Consider the following 19,724-nt stretch of genomic DNA (forward strand, 5'->3'; position numbering starts at 1 on the left):
TCCAGGCCAGCTTCGGTGACACAGTGTGCTGAGAGCTAACCTGGGCTACATGAGACTTCAGGTCAAACAACAGATATAACAAAAGAAGACAGATACTACTCCGGACAGAGTAAGAGTGAAGAAAAGCTGGAAAAGCAGGTAAGCAAATAAGATGGACGCTGTGCGCGTCTTAAACATGCACAGTTGTGTCCGTGGAAACACTGTCAAGTTTTAGTTAATTTATTACTATTATTATATTATTATTATTATTATATTATCATTAATTCATTTATCATTTTTACTATTACCATGAAAATATTTTCATGAAATTTCATTTATTACAGCAGGTCTTTTAATATTTATTACAGTGGAGATATTTTCACAAATTCCTGTGATGAAAATATTTTCATTATTATTATTATTATTATTGTTATTATTATATTTATTTATTATTTTTTAATATTTACTACCATGGAAATGTTTTCACAAATGCCTGTGAACTGTCAGTGTTAGTTTTTTTCCCTCTTATGCAGTGACACTTTTTTTTTTTTTTTTTTTTTTTGTGGTTCTTTTTTTCGGAGCTGGGGACCGAACCCAGGGCCTTGCGCTTCCTAGGCAAGCGCTCTACCACTGAGCTAAATCCCCAACCCCGCAGTGACACTTTTTAACTTATGAAGCATTTACAGCATCTACAAAAAGCAAAAGAGTATCTAATGATTTTTTTATACTTACAAAATCCATACATTATCCTACTATATCTGAGTATTTGGTGGGTCTTATTTGGTGGGTCATTAAGCTATGAAATAAAAAAATTTACAAAGATAAATTTAATCTCTCTTAATTCCCTGAAAACAAAACTACATCAGCCATAACTAACCCTTGACAAATCGCTGTGAAACATTGATTCAACTTTAGCTTTTACAGATGTATAGATATATCTAGATATATTAATCTAGATTAATATTTCTATATGATATGTTATATCATATTATATGATATATTAATATATATCATATGATAATTATATAATCTAGATTAATATATCATATAGATATATTAAAATAAAGATATATTCACTAAACAAATCAGTTCAGATATCAAACAGAACTGCGCATTTAAAAATTTTACTTCATGGGGTTGGGGATTTAGCTCAGCACAAGGCCCTGGGTTTGGTCCCCAGCTCCGAAAAAAAGAAAAAAAAATTTTTTACTTCACACCGTAAAACAGAATGAAAAAAACCCGAAAAAGCAAATTGCCCTGTACTTCACGTAATAATGCGCAGGACTAGTTTTATGCCCTCGTGTGGGGCAAAGAACCCAACACCATTTAAACATGCACCCGGGGCCTTAATGTAAAGAAAGAGACGCTCAGGGGATGATTTAGGAAGCAAGGCTGAGAATGATGGGGAAGAAAAAAAAAATCAAACCTCGCTGCTTTTTCGATATAAAAATATCTTTAATATAAAAATCCGCTTCTCTTTAGAAACGATTGGAGAATCTTTTATTTTCGAAAATTCAAAGCTCGTCTTTACTTTTTCTCCTTATCCATGCCCTGTTCTTGGGATCCACTGGGGAGGACACCGGGCACAACTCAGCTTTGGCAGCCATGCCCATCTCTGATGTTTGCACTGATTTTAGAGAATGCAAAGCAACCCCTCTGGATTTAAAAATAACATTTCAACTAAGCCCACGAAATACACATTATATACGTAGAATTTATTTAATTAAATATAACTATATAATGTATATAATCATTTGTATAATTAAATTTAACTTTTATTTTAACTTTTTTATCTTTGCAAAATAAGTGGCTGGAGGAAAAATCCATTTTACAAAAAAAATCTCCCCTCTGGATTTAAAATAACGTTTCAATTAAGCGCACAGAGTACATATTATGTATGTCTGGATTTATATAGAGGTAAACTAAATTTAACTTTTTAATCTTTGCAATATAATTATAATAATTTATATAATTATTGATATAATTTAATTTTAATCTTTGCACAAGCGCTTTGTAAAAAAGTGTGAGGATTTTTCCGGGACCCCCCCTACTCTGTACTCACGACTGGCACACAAGCGCAGTAGATTCCTTGCAAAACATGTTACAGGAGGTGCACACTCACGAACTTTACACAAGGCGCACACTTGCACGTATCACACAGGGTACACATTCACACATGTCACACAAATCGCACACTCACACGTCACAAAAGGCGCACACTCACACGTGTCACACAAGGTTCTAGGGTGTTAGTTCGACTTCTACACAGAGGCGGAGACTTTATATCCCCTTTGCACAAGCGCACAGAACGGAAGTTGGTGACGTCACTTATTCAGGGTTTGGGGCCCGGAACCCCCTCAGAAGTGAGTTTGCATGCGGGGAGCTATCTGTGCGGAACCGGAAGGCGGGGTGGAGGAGTCAGTGAGCTTGGTGGGCGTGGCCAGCTGCAGCTCCTCCAGCTTCTTGATGTAATCGTCACGCAGGGCCAGGAGCTCATTATATCGCTGCTCCATGGGGTGGGGCTGCTGGGGAGAATCACAGACACAGGTCGCCATGTTTGATGGTAGCCATGTTTTATGGTGGCCATGTTGTTTTATGGGAGCCGTGTTTGATGCTAGCTATCCATCCGCCCACTGCCTTCAGAAGAAGCCCCTAAGGACTGACACATGCATCTTCTTTCCTTATACACCACGATGTGTGCATACACGGTGGGGAAACAGCCACCGTCCTAAAATACACAGCGCATTGAGTGCTGCCCGGACATGGAGTGCACATAGTTCTTCTGCGCATGTGCATTGCATCTTTAAGGATTTATCAGCTGATACAGACCCAGTCTCAGATTTGACTTATCAATGACACAAAAAATTCACTAACCACAGGTATACGCTGCTATCTTCTAGAACTTTTTCTTTTCTTTTGAGAGAGGGTCTCATGCAAGCCTCAGATTGACCACGTGGCACAGGCTGGCATCGAACTCCTGACTCTCCTACCCTTCGCCTCCTAATCGTTAGACATATACCACTGCACCACACTGCTCGGGAAACAAGTAGTCGCGTGAGAGGGTCGTCTTCGCACTCACCTGCTGCCGGATCCTGGGGTTCCACCGGATGTAGTAATTCACCCACAGTTCCAGGTGGCGCACGCTGGTGACCGGGTAGATCACGCGGTTGCTCTCCCTTGCGTAGAACGGGTTTGTGAATTCGTCTTTGTTGCTGTTGATCAGGGACCACACAGACACCGTCCTTTCTGCGAGTCTCTGTGCCGGGAGAGAGCGGAAAAAACATCGCTGATGAGACAGCTCCATGGTTAGAACACTGAACTATACCTGGTTTCCGATTCATTTTCTGTTCGTGGGAAATATTTGAACCGGGGCTAGAGGAATAGCTCAGTGGTTACTAATAAATTTTAAAATTCCTATAAAATCAATAAAATTCTCAGAGATTAAATTTTAAAATCCCCCCTCACGTCGCTTTCCACGGAGCTTCACACGGGAGAACCTGTGCACTTTAAAAAAATCACTATTTGTGGAGCGCAAAAGCTTCATGAACTTCCCTAACCTTCTATGTCAGCAGCTGTGTTCTGCTCACCTGTCCCTCCCGTGCCATCTCATGAACTTCCCTACCCTCCTAACGACAGTAGCTGTGCTCTGCTCACCTGTCTCTCCCGTGCCGCCTCACAGTTTAGTAAGAAAGTCCCGAACCGGCAGCTGTACAGGTGATCCAAGATGGCAACCAGGAAGCACTCGTTGAACTCGAAAGCTGTGGGGAACTGGATCGGAAACACGCAAGTGAGAAGGACATGGGAAATCAAACTCGCATGTACACCATGAGCGTCATTACATTAAGAGAAACACACAGACACGCATGCTCACCATGGCTGGAAAGGACATGTGCATCCGCAGCACTGCAACCCTAGTTACTCATGGTGAATATGTAAATATCATGTAAATGTGGGCTGTTCCCTGAGAATATGTAAAAATTATACAAATATGGGTGATTCACTGTGAGTATGTAAACATTATGTAGATGTGGGAGATACATGTATGTAAATATTACGTAAATGTGGGTTATTCACTGTGAATATATAAATATATAAATGTTGGCTATTCACTACGAATATGTAAATATTCTGCAGATGTGAATTATTCACTGTTAATATGTAAATATTATATACATGTGGGTTAAGGGTGAGTATGCAAATATTATGCAAATGTAGGTTATTCACTGCAAATATGTAAATATTACACATGTGGGTTATTCGGCGAGAGCATGCAAATATTATGTAAATATCAGTTATTCACAGAAAAAATGTAAATATGGGTGATTCACTGTGCATATGTGAATATTATGCAAATGAAGGCTACTTGCAGTGAATATGTAAATATGCAAATTATAGGCCATCAGCACAGACCCTGGAGGATTTGTTTTTGGTTCGGTTCATTCCTGTGTATTTTATGAGACGGACGTGCATGCTTGTCAGGTCCAGGAATAAAGAAGAACCAGTGGCCACGTTGACTTTTTAAAATGTTGTGAGTCAGCAGACATGAAGTAAAATAACGTAGTGATATAAGGTCAAAGGTCACGTAAAATAATGCAGTGACATAAGTTCACATATGATGCAAAGTAACATAGTGATATGTCACATGTGACGTGAAATAACGCAGTGCTAATTAAAGAAATAATATCCTATGTACCCATTACTCGGATTCAATGCGTGTTCATTCCTGGTCATGCCCGAGCCTCTTTATTTATTTATGCACTGCTGTGTTCTGCACACGAACCCCAGATGTTATGGCGCTATGTAAACAAGTAACATATGACAGCCCCGTATGTCCTCACCTGCTTCGTCATCTGCCACACGCAGTCGATGAACTGCAGGAAAATCGGGGAGCGGTCGGCATCCGCGTGGTTCTTGTCACCGTGGCCAATTCTCTGAAATAAATGGGTGAGGAAAATTTAAAGGCTGGAGAGGTGGCTCACTCGTCAGTTTTGGGATTAAAGGCCAACACCGCCTTGCTCCGCAACCTCTTATGCAGCACAGAAACTAATTCTTTTTAAAATCCCGACTGGTTCAGTGGTTAGAGCACCGCTTGGAAGTTACTATTTACACTGGGCTGGCTTAGAACTCATTGAGATCCATCAGTTTCTGCCTGAGCACTGGGCCAGAGGGGTGGCCCAATGGTTAGAACATTGAAAGGGCGGCACTCTTTGCGTGTACTCACAGATGAAAACTTGTGTCCGAAGCTGATCCACTCCTTCTGCACCAGGATCTCAAAGCCCTCGATGCTGCGGTAGAAGCCATCGAGCATCAGCATGGCCAGCGTGGTCAGTTGAGCCGTCCGGTCCCAGCCGTCACTGCAGTGCACGAGGACTGAACTCAGCCCCGATGCCACCTTGTCTGCGACCCGGATGGCACCAGTGAGGAGAAGCTGGTGGGGAAAGACATGCAAGGTGTGTGCATAACTTCACGCACGTGTGCACACCATGGTGCATGTGTGCACATTTGTACCTAACTTTACACACGTGTGCATACCATGGTGCATGTGTGCATATTTGTACACAACTTCACACACAAGTGCACAATGCAGTGTTTGTGTGCATATTTGTACATAACTTCACACACGTGTGCATACTGTGCTGCATGTGTGCATATTTGTACATAACTTCACCCACGTGCGCATAGCATGGTGCATGTGTGGACTCTTTTGTTGTATGTGAACCGTGTGACACATATGAAAGGTCATCTTTTCACATAAATCCCAGAGACAAACAGGAAGAAAGTTGGGGGATCCATACATGGCAGGCAGGTATGTGCAGTGGTCAGCGCTCCTGAGAGGCCTCCCTGCCGTTCTGTCTGCAGGTCTGACCTGAGGCACCTCTGAGAGGAGTCACTGACTTCCTGGGTCACCGCAGCCCAGTTTAGCAAAGCTCGGGTCCCAGTGCCTGCTTACAACAAAAAGGCGACTATTTTGGAAAATATTATATTATATATTATATATCACGTATCCTGTGCTTTCCGATTATATCCCTGCAATATTATTATTATTATATTATTATTATTGTTATTATTATTATTATTTTTAAATCACATCCCCGAAAACAAGACAGGTACTACTGTTGGCGATGATGGGAAGAAGCGCTCAGGAGCCCAAAAAGCATATAATAGAAAATATATAATATAATACAATACAAGGAGCCTAGGTAACAGTTTTCTATTATTATTACTTATTATTTATTAATTGTTATTCTTATTTATTATTACTATTATTAACTACTTATTATTATTATTGCTCATTATTCAATAAATTGGCGAATCCTAAATAAACCCACATGAGACTTATTTACCACTAATGAGACTGGAAGACACATCTCTACAGGCTCTAAAAATAAGACATAATAATATATAATAATATAATAACAATAATACATAATATCTAAAAATAAGATACAATGATGGTATGGAATCTTCAATTCAGGCCCATCAATTATAAGAAACGTAAAGCTGTTGAATGTAGAATCTTCCGCTATAGCCTCTCCCAGGACTCAAAACTTTTAAATATTTAAGGGAAAATATCACCTCCAAAATATATATTATACTGTATTATTTTTATTATTATTACTTATTGTCACTTTTATTATCATTTACTATTATTCTCATCATTATTTATTATTATTTTTATTACTATTATTTACTATTATTATTATTATTATTATTATTCATTATTCAATAAATTGGTGAATCCTAAATAAACCCACATGAGACTTATTTACCACCGATGAGACTGGAAGACACATCTCTACAGGCTCTAAAAGACATAATAATATATAATAATAATATGATAACATCACCTCTGAAATAGTTACCATTCTATACCTTTAAGGTTTACTTACCTTGATGTGCTCTAACCAATGGGTGGACTCCAAGCTGGACAGCCAATGAGCTTCCTCCACGTGGGGGTACACGATGTCCCTCACCCTCCGTAAGGATTCCCGCATCACGTGGATGTTGTGGATGTCCAGGAAGGAGAGCTCCGCGTGAGGGTACGCGTCCTCGCCCTCATAGCCGCCTCCCGTTGCCTGGGAGATGACAAGGTTACAGTCACATGGGTTTTCTGGTTCATCTGTCACTCACTGAGCCACACCGTCTCATTTTAAAATTTTCAAAATTTTATCTCTAACCTCTAAAAAAATTAAAATTTTAAAAAAATTTAGAAAAAATAGTTAATGTGAAAAAATTTCTAAAAATTTAGAACAATTAATGTGAAAATTTTTTAAAAATTTAAAAAAGTAGTTAATGTAAATTAAATGTAAATTACTCAAAAAAAAAATCAAGATCCGTGTCTATGATCATAAAATATATACGTGGACCCGCTCACGCTCATTTCCTACTCACACTCATTTCCTATTCACTCATTTCCTATTTACACTAATTTTCACGCTCACACTCATTTTCACACTCACACCCATTTCCTACTCAAACTCATTTTCACACTCATTTCCTACTCACTCATTTCACACTCACACTCATTTTCACGCTCACACTCATTTCCATACTCACACTCATTTTCACACCATCCTATACAATGGCCATTTACGAGTACAAATGTGTACAAAGGAATCTTTGGATAAAACGATAGATTTCAGGTTAAATGGCAGCAGCTTCCCACAATTCCCTGAGGAGGCCCCACTGCATTACAGGACAGGGGTGGGCGTGCAGGATGGCTCGGGCTCCAGGGACTGTGTTTTGCATGAGGTGACTGACAGTTGTAGATGACCGCATCAGTATTTTATCGTTCATTTATTCTTTTATTTATTCTTCCATCTGCCCATTGCTGGGATTCGAACCAATGAGACTTCGAAAATAATGACACGAAAATTCAAAATAAATCCGCGTGTCATGGCTAACATGGCAGTTCCTACTTGAGGTTCACGGGCCACGCTCACCTTGTTGGCCACCGCATTGACGCCGGGCCGCGCATCGTAAATTGTGAGCTTCGAGGTCTGCTTATTGGTTTCCCGGATGATGTCCAGGTATCTCTCATCATCTCTGCTTCTCTTCCCGCCCACACCAACCAGAGGCTGACTGCACCGCATGATCGCCGCCCTGTTCTCTGGGTGGATCCACGACAGCACCTGAGGCGGGTCAGACAGTTCAGTCTGTGGAGAGTCTCTAGGAGGGCTGAGGGGGTGGCCCAATGGTTAGAGCATGGGCTATCCTCTCAGAGGTCCCGAGTTCAAATACCAGCAACCACATGGTGGCTCACAACTATCTGTGATGGGATCTGATGCCCTCTTTTGGTGTGTCTGAAGACAGTTACAGTGTCCTCATATACATTAAATAAGTAAACTTATATATAATAAATAAATAAAAATTCTTTGCTCTTCCTCAATGCAACATACGAGGAAGAAGACGCAAAGGAAGCGAAGAGAAAAACAGTCTGCTTTCCTGATGTGGCTCATCCTTAGACACTGTTTGCAATTGGCTGGGAAGCCCAGTGAGTGGTGCTGAGCTTCTCAGTTTCCCAAAGCAATTAAAAAAAAAATTAAAAAATTAAAAATGTTTGTCATACCTTTTACTTTCAGAATATACATTCATTCATTCATTCATTCATTCATTCATTGAGCAGGTTGTGAATGGGCCGAGGGTTTGCAGAAAACCCTGTGCACACACACGTCCTCCAAATCCCGTCTCCTCTTTGCAGCATGGCTTAATCAACGTCAAGTGAGATCCTGCACCACACCGGGTGTTGCACCACGGTGCAGACGGCAACCACTGTCCTGCCCTTCCTTCCTCCATCACCAAGGTGGGCTGTGAACTGTGACAGGACCTCAGGAAGGGCAGTCAGTGCTCTAACTACTGTGCCATCTCTCCAGTCCCTGACCGAAGCTATTTTTTTTTTTTTTTTGTCGGAGCTAAGGACCGAATCCAGGGCCTTTCGCTTGCTAGGCAAGCACTCTACCACTGAGCTAAATCCCCAACCCGCTTTTTTTTTTTAAAAAAAAGATTTATTTATTTATTCATTTTATGTATAGGATTGTTCTCTTTTCACGCACGCCAAAAGAGGGCGTCGGATTCCATGAAACACGGTTGTGAACCACCAAGCAGTTGCGGGGAACTGAACTCGGGACCTCAGGAAGCACATAGCCAGTGCTCTAACCACTGAGCCATCTCAGTACTCTAACCGCTAAGGTATCATCTGAGGGAACTGGGACATGGTACTCACGGGAATCCGGTTTCTGGACCTAAAGGTTGCAACTCTTCTGAGGTCATCATCGGACGCACGGTAGGGGACGACCAGGAGGGCAGGGTAGGTGTCACAGAGCTCGTAGCGCTGATTGACGAAACTTATCCGCCAATGGCGATCGGGGAGGCCCTGCGGGGCAGAGAGAGGCCTGGAGTCGGCAGGAAGTGACTCAGTGTGTGCAGTGTCCAGGGTGTGATTTCCTTCTGCCATGACAGGCGCATGTGTGTGTGAGCACAGCGTGATTGGCAGCCTGGCTGTTTACAATGGGGATGTCAATCAAGGATGTCGATCAAGAATCCAGACAACATGAGTACTAACCACAGCATGATTAGCAGCCTGGCTATTCACGATGAGGATGCCAATCAATCAAGGATGTCAATCAACAATCCAGACAACACGAGTGCTGACCTCAGCGTGATCGACAGTCTAGCTATTCACGATGGGGATGTCAATCATGGATGTTAATGATTGGCAGCCTGGCTAATTACTATGAGGATGTCAATCAATCAAGGATGTCAATGATTGGCAGCCTAGCTATTTACCAACAATTTGCATTTAATAACAATATTAATGATTTATTTATCATTTCCTGTTACATGTTTGCGACTCAACGCACACCACACGATGTGTTCACCGACTCACCTGCCTTCTGTACTCTTCAACCGGGTTGTAAATCGCCCATCCATCCACTTTAAACTTCTCCTCGTTCACGAATGCAAACAACGGCTAGGAGAGGCCAGAGACAAGAGAGTCAATTCCATGTGGTCCATGACAGTCTATAAATTATTCTCTGGTGTATATAAATCATTTATGCTTTAATTTTTCACATTTTTCACAAATAAATTTGTTTTAATTTTTCACAAATAGATTCCATAGATTCATTAACTGTGAAATTGCAACTCACACTGAAAGTCACAACAAAAAACAAGTGTGGAAAATTAAGACGAGTCTCATGTTAACTTCCGTCTTCAGGAATCATTACTTTTAAAACTTTGATTTTCCTATGGCTATGAAAGTCACCTTTGTGCTTTTTTCCCCCAAAATGATGGTACACACACACACACAAACACACACACACACCATACACATACATACATATGTATATACATATAGGTATATGGGCTTAGCAGGTTGCACTTATGTGTGTGACAAATAATGTGGCCTGATCCTAGTAACGTAGAAAATATTTATATAGATTTTTAAAATCTATAGAATCTATTTGATGGGCTGGGTTTGGAGCCAATTCTTCCAAAAGCTTCCTTCGGTGTCACTACGGGGCAGGAAGCGCTCATGAACCCCTCCTAAAAACCGATAAAGCCACACACCCCAAAAACCCTCTAACTTCCTCATTAAAATGAGAACTACAACCACCTACTACAGCAAAAACCCAAAACGCCAGAGAGAGAAAATGGAGGGTGGTTTTGGGGTGCGACCCTTCTTCCTCAGTCTGTTCACCCTGCTGACATTTTGGTATGCAGCTCCTTTGGGAGGGTTCAACCCCAGCGCCGGCTTCCATTCAGCCCTGGGTTTGGGACACAGCTCCTTTGGGAGTGCTCAACCCCAAAGCTGGCTTCCATTCAGCCCTGAGTTTGATCCTCATTGCCACACCAACTAGACACTGACCCCTACACTGCAGAGGTGGAAGCATGAGGATTGGAAATTCCAAGTCATCCTTGGCTAAATGGTGAATTCTAGGCCAGCCTTAGCTACTTCGAGACCATTATATATATATTTTATTATTATTATTATTATTATTATTATTATTATTATTATTATTATATTATGTTATAATATTAATATATTATACATATAATTGATATTTATATGTTTATTATAGATTTATAGATTTTTTTATGATTTTTCAATAGCGATTTCTTTCCCTTGTCCTCCTACTCGTGGGTGTTGACCTCGTATGTGTTGAGAGCTGGGGGTGAGAGGATGTCCGCCATGCTGGGCGACATGTGTCTTTCGCTCAGGAGGTCGGGGTGATGACAGGATCATGAGTTTTGGGTTAGCCTGGGCAAATGTAGTTCTAGAGAAGATGTTGCAGGCCACACCAATGCTCAGGCGAGTCCAGAACATTACCAGGTTGTAAGCCAGGGGGAAGGCGTGTCTGGTGAGGACGTCAAAGATGTCCCTCCTGCTGTGTCCTTCCTGCTTCAGAGCGAACCTCAGGTTCCTCAGGTCCTAGAGGTGAAGAAGAAGGCAAGGCTGAGTCTTTGGGGATAAACATGAGAATCAGCAACGTGTAAATTAGCAAACAAACAACAACAAAAAAAATAAATAATAAATGAATTAATAAAAAATAAATAGTAAGTAATAAAAATAACGAATGATAAATAATAAAAATAAATATTAAATAATAATAATGAAAAATAAAAAATAAAAAACTTTTCAATTAAGTGACAAACATGAAAATTACCAAAAAAGAAAAAACCTTTTCGGGGTTGGGGATTTAGCTCAGTGGTAGAGTGCTTGCCTAGGAAGCGCAAGGCCCTGGGTTCAGTCCCCAGCTCCGGGAAAAAAAAAAAAAAAAAAGAAAAAAGAAAAGAAAAAACCTTTTCATGAAAAATAGCAGGCGCTGGGGATTTAGCTCAGTGGTAGAGTGCTTGCCTAGCAAGCTCAAGGCCCTGGGTTCGGTCCCCAGCTCCGGAAAAAAAAAAAAAAAAGAGAAAAATAGCAAAAAATACAAATAAACAAAAAAAAAAAAAAAAAAAAAAAACCCAACCAAAAAAAACTTTTCAATAAAGTGAGAAGATTCACCTACGTACAAGGGTAAATTATTTTAAACTATATTTCTATATGCTATCTTGACATAACATATTTGAAGGAGAGGCAGATACAGAACCATCGTAGCTTATTCTCTGCCCACCTCTATGTGCACTGCTTTGCACGAAGTTCTTAGTTATTAAATAGCCATCATATACCACCTCACAGCGCTATCTGCTACCAAACATAATCTTGTCGTTGCAACACGCAAATGCCCACCCCCTAAATGGTTGGTTGGTTGGTTGGTTTGTTTGTTTGTTTGTTTATTTATTTATTTATTTTATTCTCACACAAGGGATAAACTTTTACTGGCGATTTTATGTTCAGAGGGTTCTATATAAACCTCATTAATGTCTTCCACGTTGGATATCATTTTACCCTCAGGAGCTGTGAATTAATGGTCAGAACTGGATCTTAATGGCGGGTCTTTAATAGGCAAGAAGGACTTTTAAACCGAATCTAAATGACATAGGGTCCTCAAACATCTGTTTGCATTAAACATAGGGTTCTACCTTATTTTTAAGAATATTTATAGGTTGTGTGGGAGTTTTTCACTTCCTGCTATTCTTACACACGACAACATCCATACTTTGCACGGGTGATTTCTGTCTACCAATGGTGACCACGGTGGCCCTGTCAAACATAGGGGTGAGGAAGAGAGGATAGAATATAATATAGTATATAATATATAATATATAATATAGTATGTATAATATAGAATATCAGAATATAATATAGTTTATAATATGTATGATATATAATACAATATATGTAATATAGAATATATAGAACATATTAATTTTAGTATATGTGCTGCCGAAGCAAGCACTATAGAACATATTAAAAACACTATGTTTGACAATGTAGTAAACATTAACTGATATGAGAATATAAATAAATAAATATAAATGTAAATTTTCCTATGGATGGGGCGGCAGGTTCCTTACTGGTATGACAGTCACTTCCATGTCGCCAACCTGTGAGCTATACTGTCTCCAGTGACTTTTTCCGTAAACCATTTGACACGAAACACAAAGACCCTTCGTCAACGTAAATCTGAGCACATCTAGTTATGAAAACTATACACATCTGGGCAAGTCTCAAATCACTTTGATTGGCAGCAGGAGAACACGTAGCAGATGCCTTCCGTGACCCTTCTGTGACCCTAAAACATCTGCTATATGGACAAGTGTGTTCTGAAATAAGCATGATGAGTCGTGTACTGCCAAGATGTCTGACGGGCGAGCTAACTGTGCTGTTTGCACAATGGTTAGCGTCCTCGCATTTGGAGTGTGGCTTGGGCACTCATGGCACCATAGCAGCCAAGCTCCCTGACCCTTCCCAGAGGCTTCTATGTTGTGTCCGAGAAGTTTGCGACTGGTTTTCCCACTCACCATCCCAAATTTTATATATATATATGTGTGTGTGTGTGTGTGTATAAAATTATTATTATTTTTATTATATTTTAGCCACTGCCACTCCCAAATAAACTATTAAGCCACTGGCTCACCAACCCAAATAATATATATATAATATCTCAGCCACTGCCACTGGAATGTTTGCTGTAGTAAGGATGCACCCTGTTCACAGAGGGCAAAATCTCCTCTACGTCTCCTTCCTTGCGTCACACGAGGGTGTCAAGGCGGTGACGTGCAGGACATAAAGACCCATAAAGCCACCCTGACCACCAAGCTACCGTGATTATGGTGCCCTGACAGTCTGGGGAGGAGGAGGAGGAGAACAAAATGAAGGTTTATAAAATGTTATCTATACATTATCTAAACATGTATATGTCTCTTTTCCACCCCAGCCAGCTCATGGGTTGACTATGTCTCTGACAAAGTCTCTCTCCCAACTATGAGTCCACAACTTTACATTATTAATAAGAGATTCTGATGATTTGAAACCATAGATAACTCTCTACCTATAGATGACTCTCTATCGTTCAATGCTAATATACACAATGCTAATGTATATAATGCTAATGTATATTTTTCTTTGTGGAAGGATGTATTGAATCCCTTACTTTGCAGGTGATATCAAGGCCGTAGGAATTCTCTCCTCGACTCGTCACGCCTCCCATTTTCTCTATTCTCGATATCACGCCTAGGGGGACATCAAGAATCGGAGCCAAGTCCTGCAGTGAATAAAAATCACAAAACTCAGTATTTCTGTCAATGTAATGGGCACATCAAAGATGTGTAAAAATAACCATCAGCTTTCAAGGTATCTTTCCTTGCATCGGTGCATTCACCACTTCAGGGTGGAAGGGTTTGAGTATTAAAATAGGCAAATAGATCATCAAAATGCATCCCCAAAATGTGCGCTAACCACTGTACTCTAACCACCTCTCCTTTATTCTGAGGAAGCATCTGTGTAGCTTGGTAAACATCTCTAAGTTGTTTGTTTATCTGTGCGGCTGGTTAAGAACCACTGTCCTGCAACAATGTGCGCTAACCACTATACTGTCCTGTACTAATGTGTGCTAACCACTGTACTCTAACCATCTCTCTCATGATCTACTCACCGTCTCCAGACTTCTCAGGTAGAGACGGTAATTGGTGATGTAAAGTCGTCCCTTTACGGGGCCGCTGAAGGGACAAATGTAGATGACTTCCTTGTCTGAGAAGATAAGAAAAGTGCCCTAAAATAAGGGAAATGGACACCGAGATACACGACAGAGTGACTAACCACTAGGCTGGGTGTTACAGTCGACAACCACCAACCACGCATCACTAACCACTAGGCTAGCAACCACCAACCACACGTGACCAACCACTAGGCTACAGAGGTCATTTCCTTACACTGAGGACATTCCTTACACTGAGCTCTCGCTCACTCACTCACTTTGGTGCACAGGTAGCCTGCTGAGCAGCGCGCTCTCGAAGAACTCTATGGTCAGGAAAGGTGTGTGGCCCCAGGCATAGAAGCTCCTTACCAGTGATGGCTGATTCCCCTGGGAGGCGAGGCCCACTCTTGCTCATATCCTGACGGACTCCATCTTGAGACACCTGCAAGTGAAAGGAGCATGGGATGGAGGTGGCTGCTTCACACCTGAGTGTGAGGGCTGACAACAGAGTATAAACAAGGCTTGGGGTGAGCGTTTGCAAAAGCGAATGCCATTTTACAAATATTCTATTTAAATCTTTCCTAAATAAAATAAAAGATAATTAAATAAAAACAAGGTTGGGTGATCAATAAAATCATGGGATGAACAATAAAAAAATCGATAAAATAAAAAATAAAAAAATAAAATCATAAAATAAAAAATAAAATAAATAAAATAAAAATAAATGAAATAAAAATAAAATAAAAAATAAATAAAATCGCATCTCTATCGCCTCATGCTGTACGAACGCGCAACGAAATTCACGGTTCCATGTGACCCAGATGACCACGTAACACAAATACTGGGAGAGAGAGAGAGAGACGTGGAAAGATTCAGAGAAGCGTGAAAAACACAAACGCAAACTCACCTTCCTCATGGACTCACGCTCCACGGGGTGTGCATCACAGTCAGAGGCTGACGAGGACGCCATCCTGGAACCTAAGGGAAACAAAATTCTCCATGAGCCAAACGTGCACCATGATTTTAGACACATGACATCAGAGAGTTAATTATTATATTATATTATATTATTTATTATTGTTTGTTATTTATTATCAACTTGCATCACTATTTCAGGCATGCGACATCCAAGAGTTATTATTATATTGTCAAAGAGTTATTATTAAATTATATTATCTATCTATTATTTATTGCTGGTTTTTTGTTATTATATTTCTATATCATCGAAAAGCTATTATATTATTATATCATCAAAAAGTTATTATTATATTACTTATTACTTATTGTTTATTGTTTATTATTATTTATTATTATATCACCAGAGAGTCAATTATTATATCATTATACTGTCAGTTATTATTATATTATTAAATTATATTATTTATTATTTATCACTTATTATTCATTATTTATTGTTTATTATTTATCATTATATCATCAAAGAGTTAATTATTTCACGAGAACACACAGCACTTGATGTCGCAGGCCCTGCTTGTATCCCGTGGCCAACACAGCAAACAGCACAAACATCTGGCCAGATGTGCACAGGCGGGAAACGTCCATAAGAGAAAGGCGTTTGAGGCCACTACATAGTCTATAGGTAGCAGTCATGATAATTAATTAATAACCTATAGGTTAGGGTACTCCATAATCTATAGGTCACAGTCACGGCAATTGCTGCATAACCTATAGGTCAGGGCACTCCATAATCTATATAGGTCACGATCACGGCCATTACTGCATAATCTATAGGTTACAGTCACGACAATTACTGCATAATCTATAGGTCAGGGCACTCCATAATCTATATGTCACAGTCGCGGCCATTGCTGCATAATCTATAGGTTATGATCACAGCAATTACTGCACAACCTATAGGTCAGGGCACTCCATAATCTATAGGTTACAGTTACGGCAGTTGCTGCATAACCTATAGGTCAGGGCACTCCAAAATCTATATAGGTCACGGTCACGGCCATTACTGCATAATCTATAGGTTACAGTCACGGCAATTACTGCATAATCTATAGGTCAGGGTACTCCATAATCTATATGTCACAGTCGTGGCCATTGCTGTATAATCTATAAGTTATGGTCACCGCAATTATTGTGTAAACTATAGGTCAGGGTACTCTATAATCTACAGGTCACAGTTGCAACGATCCTTCCATAATGTAAAGGTCACAGTCGCGACAATTTCTCTGTAATCTATAGGTGACAGTTACAGCAATCACTCCAAGGCTATGCATTTCACTCTGGTTTATATTAATATTAAATATTTAATATTTATATATTAAATGGCAGATCCCGCAGAAGACATCAGATTATTCTAGAAAAATTGTATGCACGGCGCTCGAGTTGCCATCTTAAAGAAAACAAACAAATAAACAAAAACCCTGTAATATTTACCATGTACAACATGAATGTAGTTTCTACGCCATTTAATGTATAGGCAATGTATAGGCATTGAAGTAGAACTATGGAAGAATTATATCACTCATATAATTATATATTACATATTGTATAATTATTATATATTTACTCAGGTAAATGATATATACATGCAATATATAGACAATATATAGGCATTGAAGCAGAACTATGGAAGAATTATATCGCTCATATAATTATATAATATATATAATATATTTTATACATACAACAGGCATGAAATTTCTACACCACTTAATGGAAAGACAGTGTATACACAATGTACAGGCACTGAAGCTGAACTATGAAAGGAGTTATACAATATATATTGTAATTATATCATATCCCTCACACAATTCCCCTTTGAGAATTATTTTCCGCATTAAGGAATTTAACGAGAAGCAGATTTGACTGACATCCAATTCGTAGAAATTATTTAGGATTTTCTAGTCCTCACTGAACGCAACACTGTCTGAAGCGCTGAGAGGAAACCCTTTGATTATTTATTTATTTTTTATTATTTATTTATTATTTGTTATAATTTGTTATCATATATTTATTATTCATTTGTTTATCACTTATTTATTTACTGTTTGTTATTTGTTATTATCATTTATTATTCTGATTTTTCAGATAAAAGCAATGAGCCGCCCATGTAAGCAGCTTGTAAGCATGTAAGCACCATGTAAGCACCGTACGCACGGGCTGGACCAATGGAGCCTCCGCAGGGTGAGCGTCTGGGACTCAGATTTGTTTTGTTTTGTTTTGTAATGTGCGAGTTTGACCGGAATAAGAACTAAAACGTTGGCTCCTCTACCTGTAAACGTGACGTTGGGTTTTTTGTTTTATGTTCGACACACCCTATATCAACTCCACCCCTTATATCAAATATATATAATATATGTCAAATATCACATCACATCGTATTTATGCCTTGATGATGTGCTTCCTTGTCTTCCTGGTGCACGCATAGGCCACGTTTAAGGAACACATGGCATCTCTGATGACTGGAGAGAGATAAGTTAGGCCTTTAACATAAAGAGACCAATCGTATATAATGAGAGCAATTATAACCCCAAAGAACAAATAGCTGCTTTTGCACACTTTTGCACACGTCGCAAACCTGCTGCACCGCTGCCAGTCTCCACGTCCTCCGCACACGGAGGCTCCCAAAACCTCGCTGTGACCCTGAGAAATGGCTTCAACTCCTCTGTCATCGAATCTGAGGAATGCTCAGATCCTTCCCAGTGCATATGAGGAATAAAAAGCCCGGTAGTAAAGTGGGTGGTTCCTTTGGGGTGGGTGATCCAACATGGCCTGAACTGCGGTAAAACTTCTGGGTCAGTACTGAGGGTGGACACTTCACAGTGACCCTAAATGACCTGTGATAAGAGGGATCCAGGCCTGACGGATGCCGGGAAACCCCCAGAGACCTGACTTGTGACGTCAGTTTTGTCCTTAAGTTGCCTGAAGCCTGTGTCCAGTCAGCCTTTCCCGCGCCTCAGTTTCCCCATTGAGGAAACCACTGAACTACCCTGTCAATGCCCGGTCATTTGCAAAAGGCTCTGATTGCACTGTGGCTAAGATGGATCTGGTTTAGAAACCAGCTGCAACCAGCTTGCCTCGTGTCCCTCACGTGTCCATCAAACCCATAATGTATATTTTTCACGAGCCCATAATGTATATTTTTCACACGAGAGTGGCTTTATTTCTTGCTAATTTTACTAAAATTAGTTTTCACTTCCTGAGCTCCAAAGACAGTGCAGCTCACCCAACAGAGCTTCTTACTGACCATGCACACTTTCGGTCGGGTCTATTTACACACCCGAACTCAGGAAACGCCCCTGGGGGCTTGGCCTCGGACTGATAACTTGACCTCTGCTGCGCCACGCACTGGGCAACCTCAGACAAGGAAGCACAGCGCACGCAATGCGGGGTCAGGCTCGGCCTCCGACTGATACTTGACCTCTGCTGCGCCACGCACTGGGCAACCTCACGCAGGGAAGCACAGCGCACGCAATGCGGGGTCAGGCTCGGCCTCCGACTGATACTTGACCTCTGCTGCGCCACGCACTGGGAAACCTCACGCAGGGAAGCAAAGCGCACGCAATGGTGAAAAGCAGAGCAGAGCGAGCCCACAAGGAGTAGCCTGCCTACAGCTACGGGGCCTTCGCGCTGCCCGGCAGGGGATCGGGGGTCTCCACTTCTCCCATCCGGGTCCCCGCAACGCCAGGGCCACTGAAAAAGAGAACCCACCTGAGACTCCGGGGGCCGCTGGTGCCAACGCGCTCGCCACGCCCCCGCCACGATCGCCGCGCCCCCGCCACGATCGCCGAGCCCCCGCCACGCTCGCCGCGCCCCCGCCACGCTCGCCCCGCCCCCGCCACGCTCGTCCGGTCCCCGACACGCTCCTTGCGGTCCCCCAGACGCTCGCCACGCTCGCCCCGCCCCCGACAGGCTGGCCACGCCCCTGACATATTCGCCCTGCCTCTGAGCCCTTCAGGACTGCAGGCTACCATTGCCTCCCCTGCTCTCGGTTCTGATTGGCTGGACCTGGACACGTGATGGGAGGTGCGTGCTGGATGACGTAATAACCTCTTTCAGCGCTTCACCCCGGAAGCTGCTGGGAAACCTCCAGGGCAGCGTCCGTCCGGAGCGTAGAGGCCTCTGGGAATTGTATTTTAGGCACACGGTGACCTCAGTAGGCCACCCCTAAGGCTTTTGGGAAAGTCC

The 19,724-nt window shown here is 41.3% G+C and overlaps 1 protein-coding gene across 2 annotated transcripts; it reads right to left on the reverse strand.

Moving 5' to 3' along the window:
- Window positions 1–1,413: 1,413 nt before the first annotated feature.
- On the reverse strand, window positions 1,414–19,344 carry Mtm1 (myotubularin 1). Of its 2 annotated transcripts, none has more exon segments than NM_001399293.1 (15): window positions 1,414–2,501; window positions 3,059–3,235; window positions 3,634–3,747; window positions 4,818–4,910; window positions 5,201–5,407; window positions 6,870–7,055; window positions 7,923–8,111; window positions 9,203–9,352; window positions 9,866–9,949; window positions 11,309–11,410; window positions 14,019–14,129; window positions 14,520–14,614; window positions 14,931–15,003; window positions 15,469–15,539; window positions 19,248–19,344. In NM_001399293.1, coding segments are annotated over 14 exon segments (1,809 nt in total). In that variant the 5' UTR covers window positions 15,532–15,539; window positions 19,248–19,344; the 3' UTR covers window positions 1,414–2,336.
- Between the last annotated feature and the right edge of the window lie 380 nt (window positions 19,345–19,724).

The sequence above is a fragment of the Rattus norvegicus genome, chromosome 6, assembly GCF_021556685.1.
Source record: "Rattus norvegicus strain SHRSP/BbbUtx chromosome 6, alternate assembly SHRSP_T2T, whole genome shotgun sequence".
NCBI lineage: Eukaryota > Metazoa > Chordata > Mammalia > Rodentia > Muridae > Rattus > Rattus norvegicus.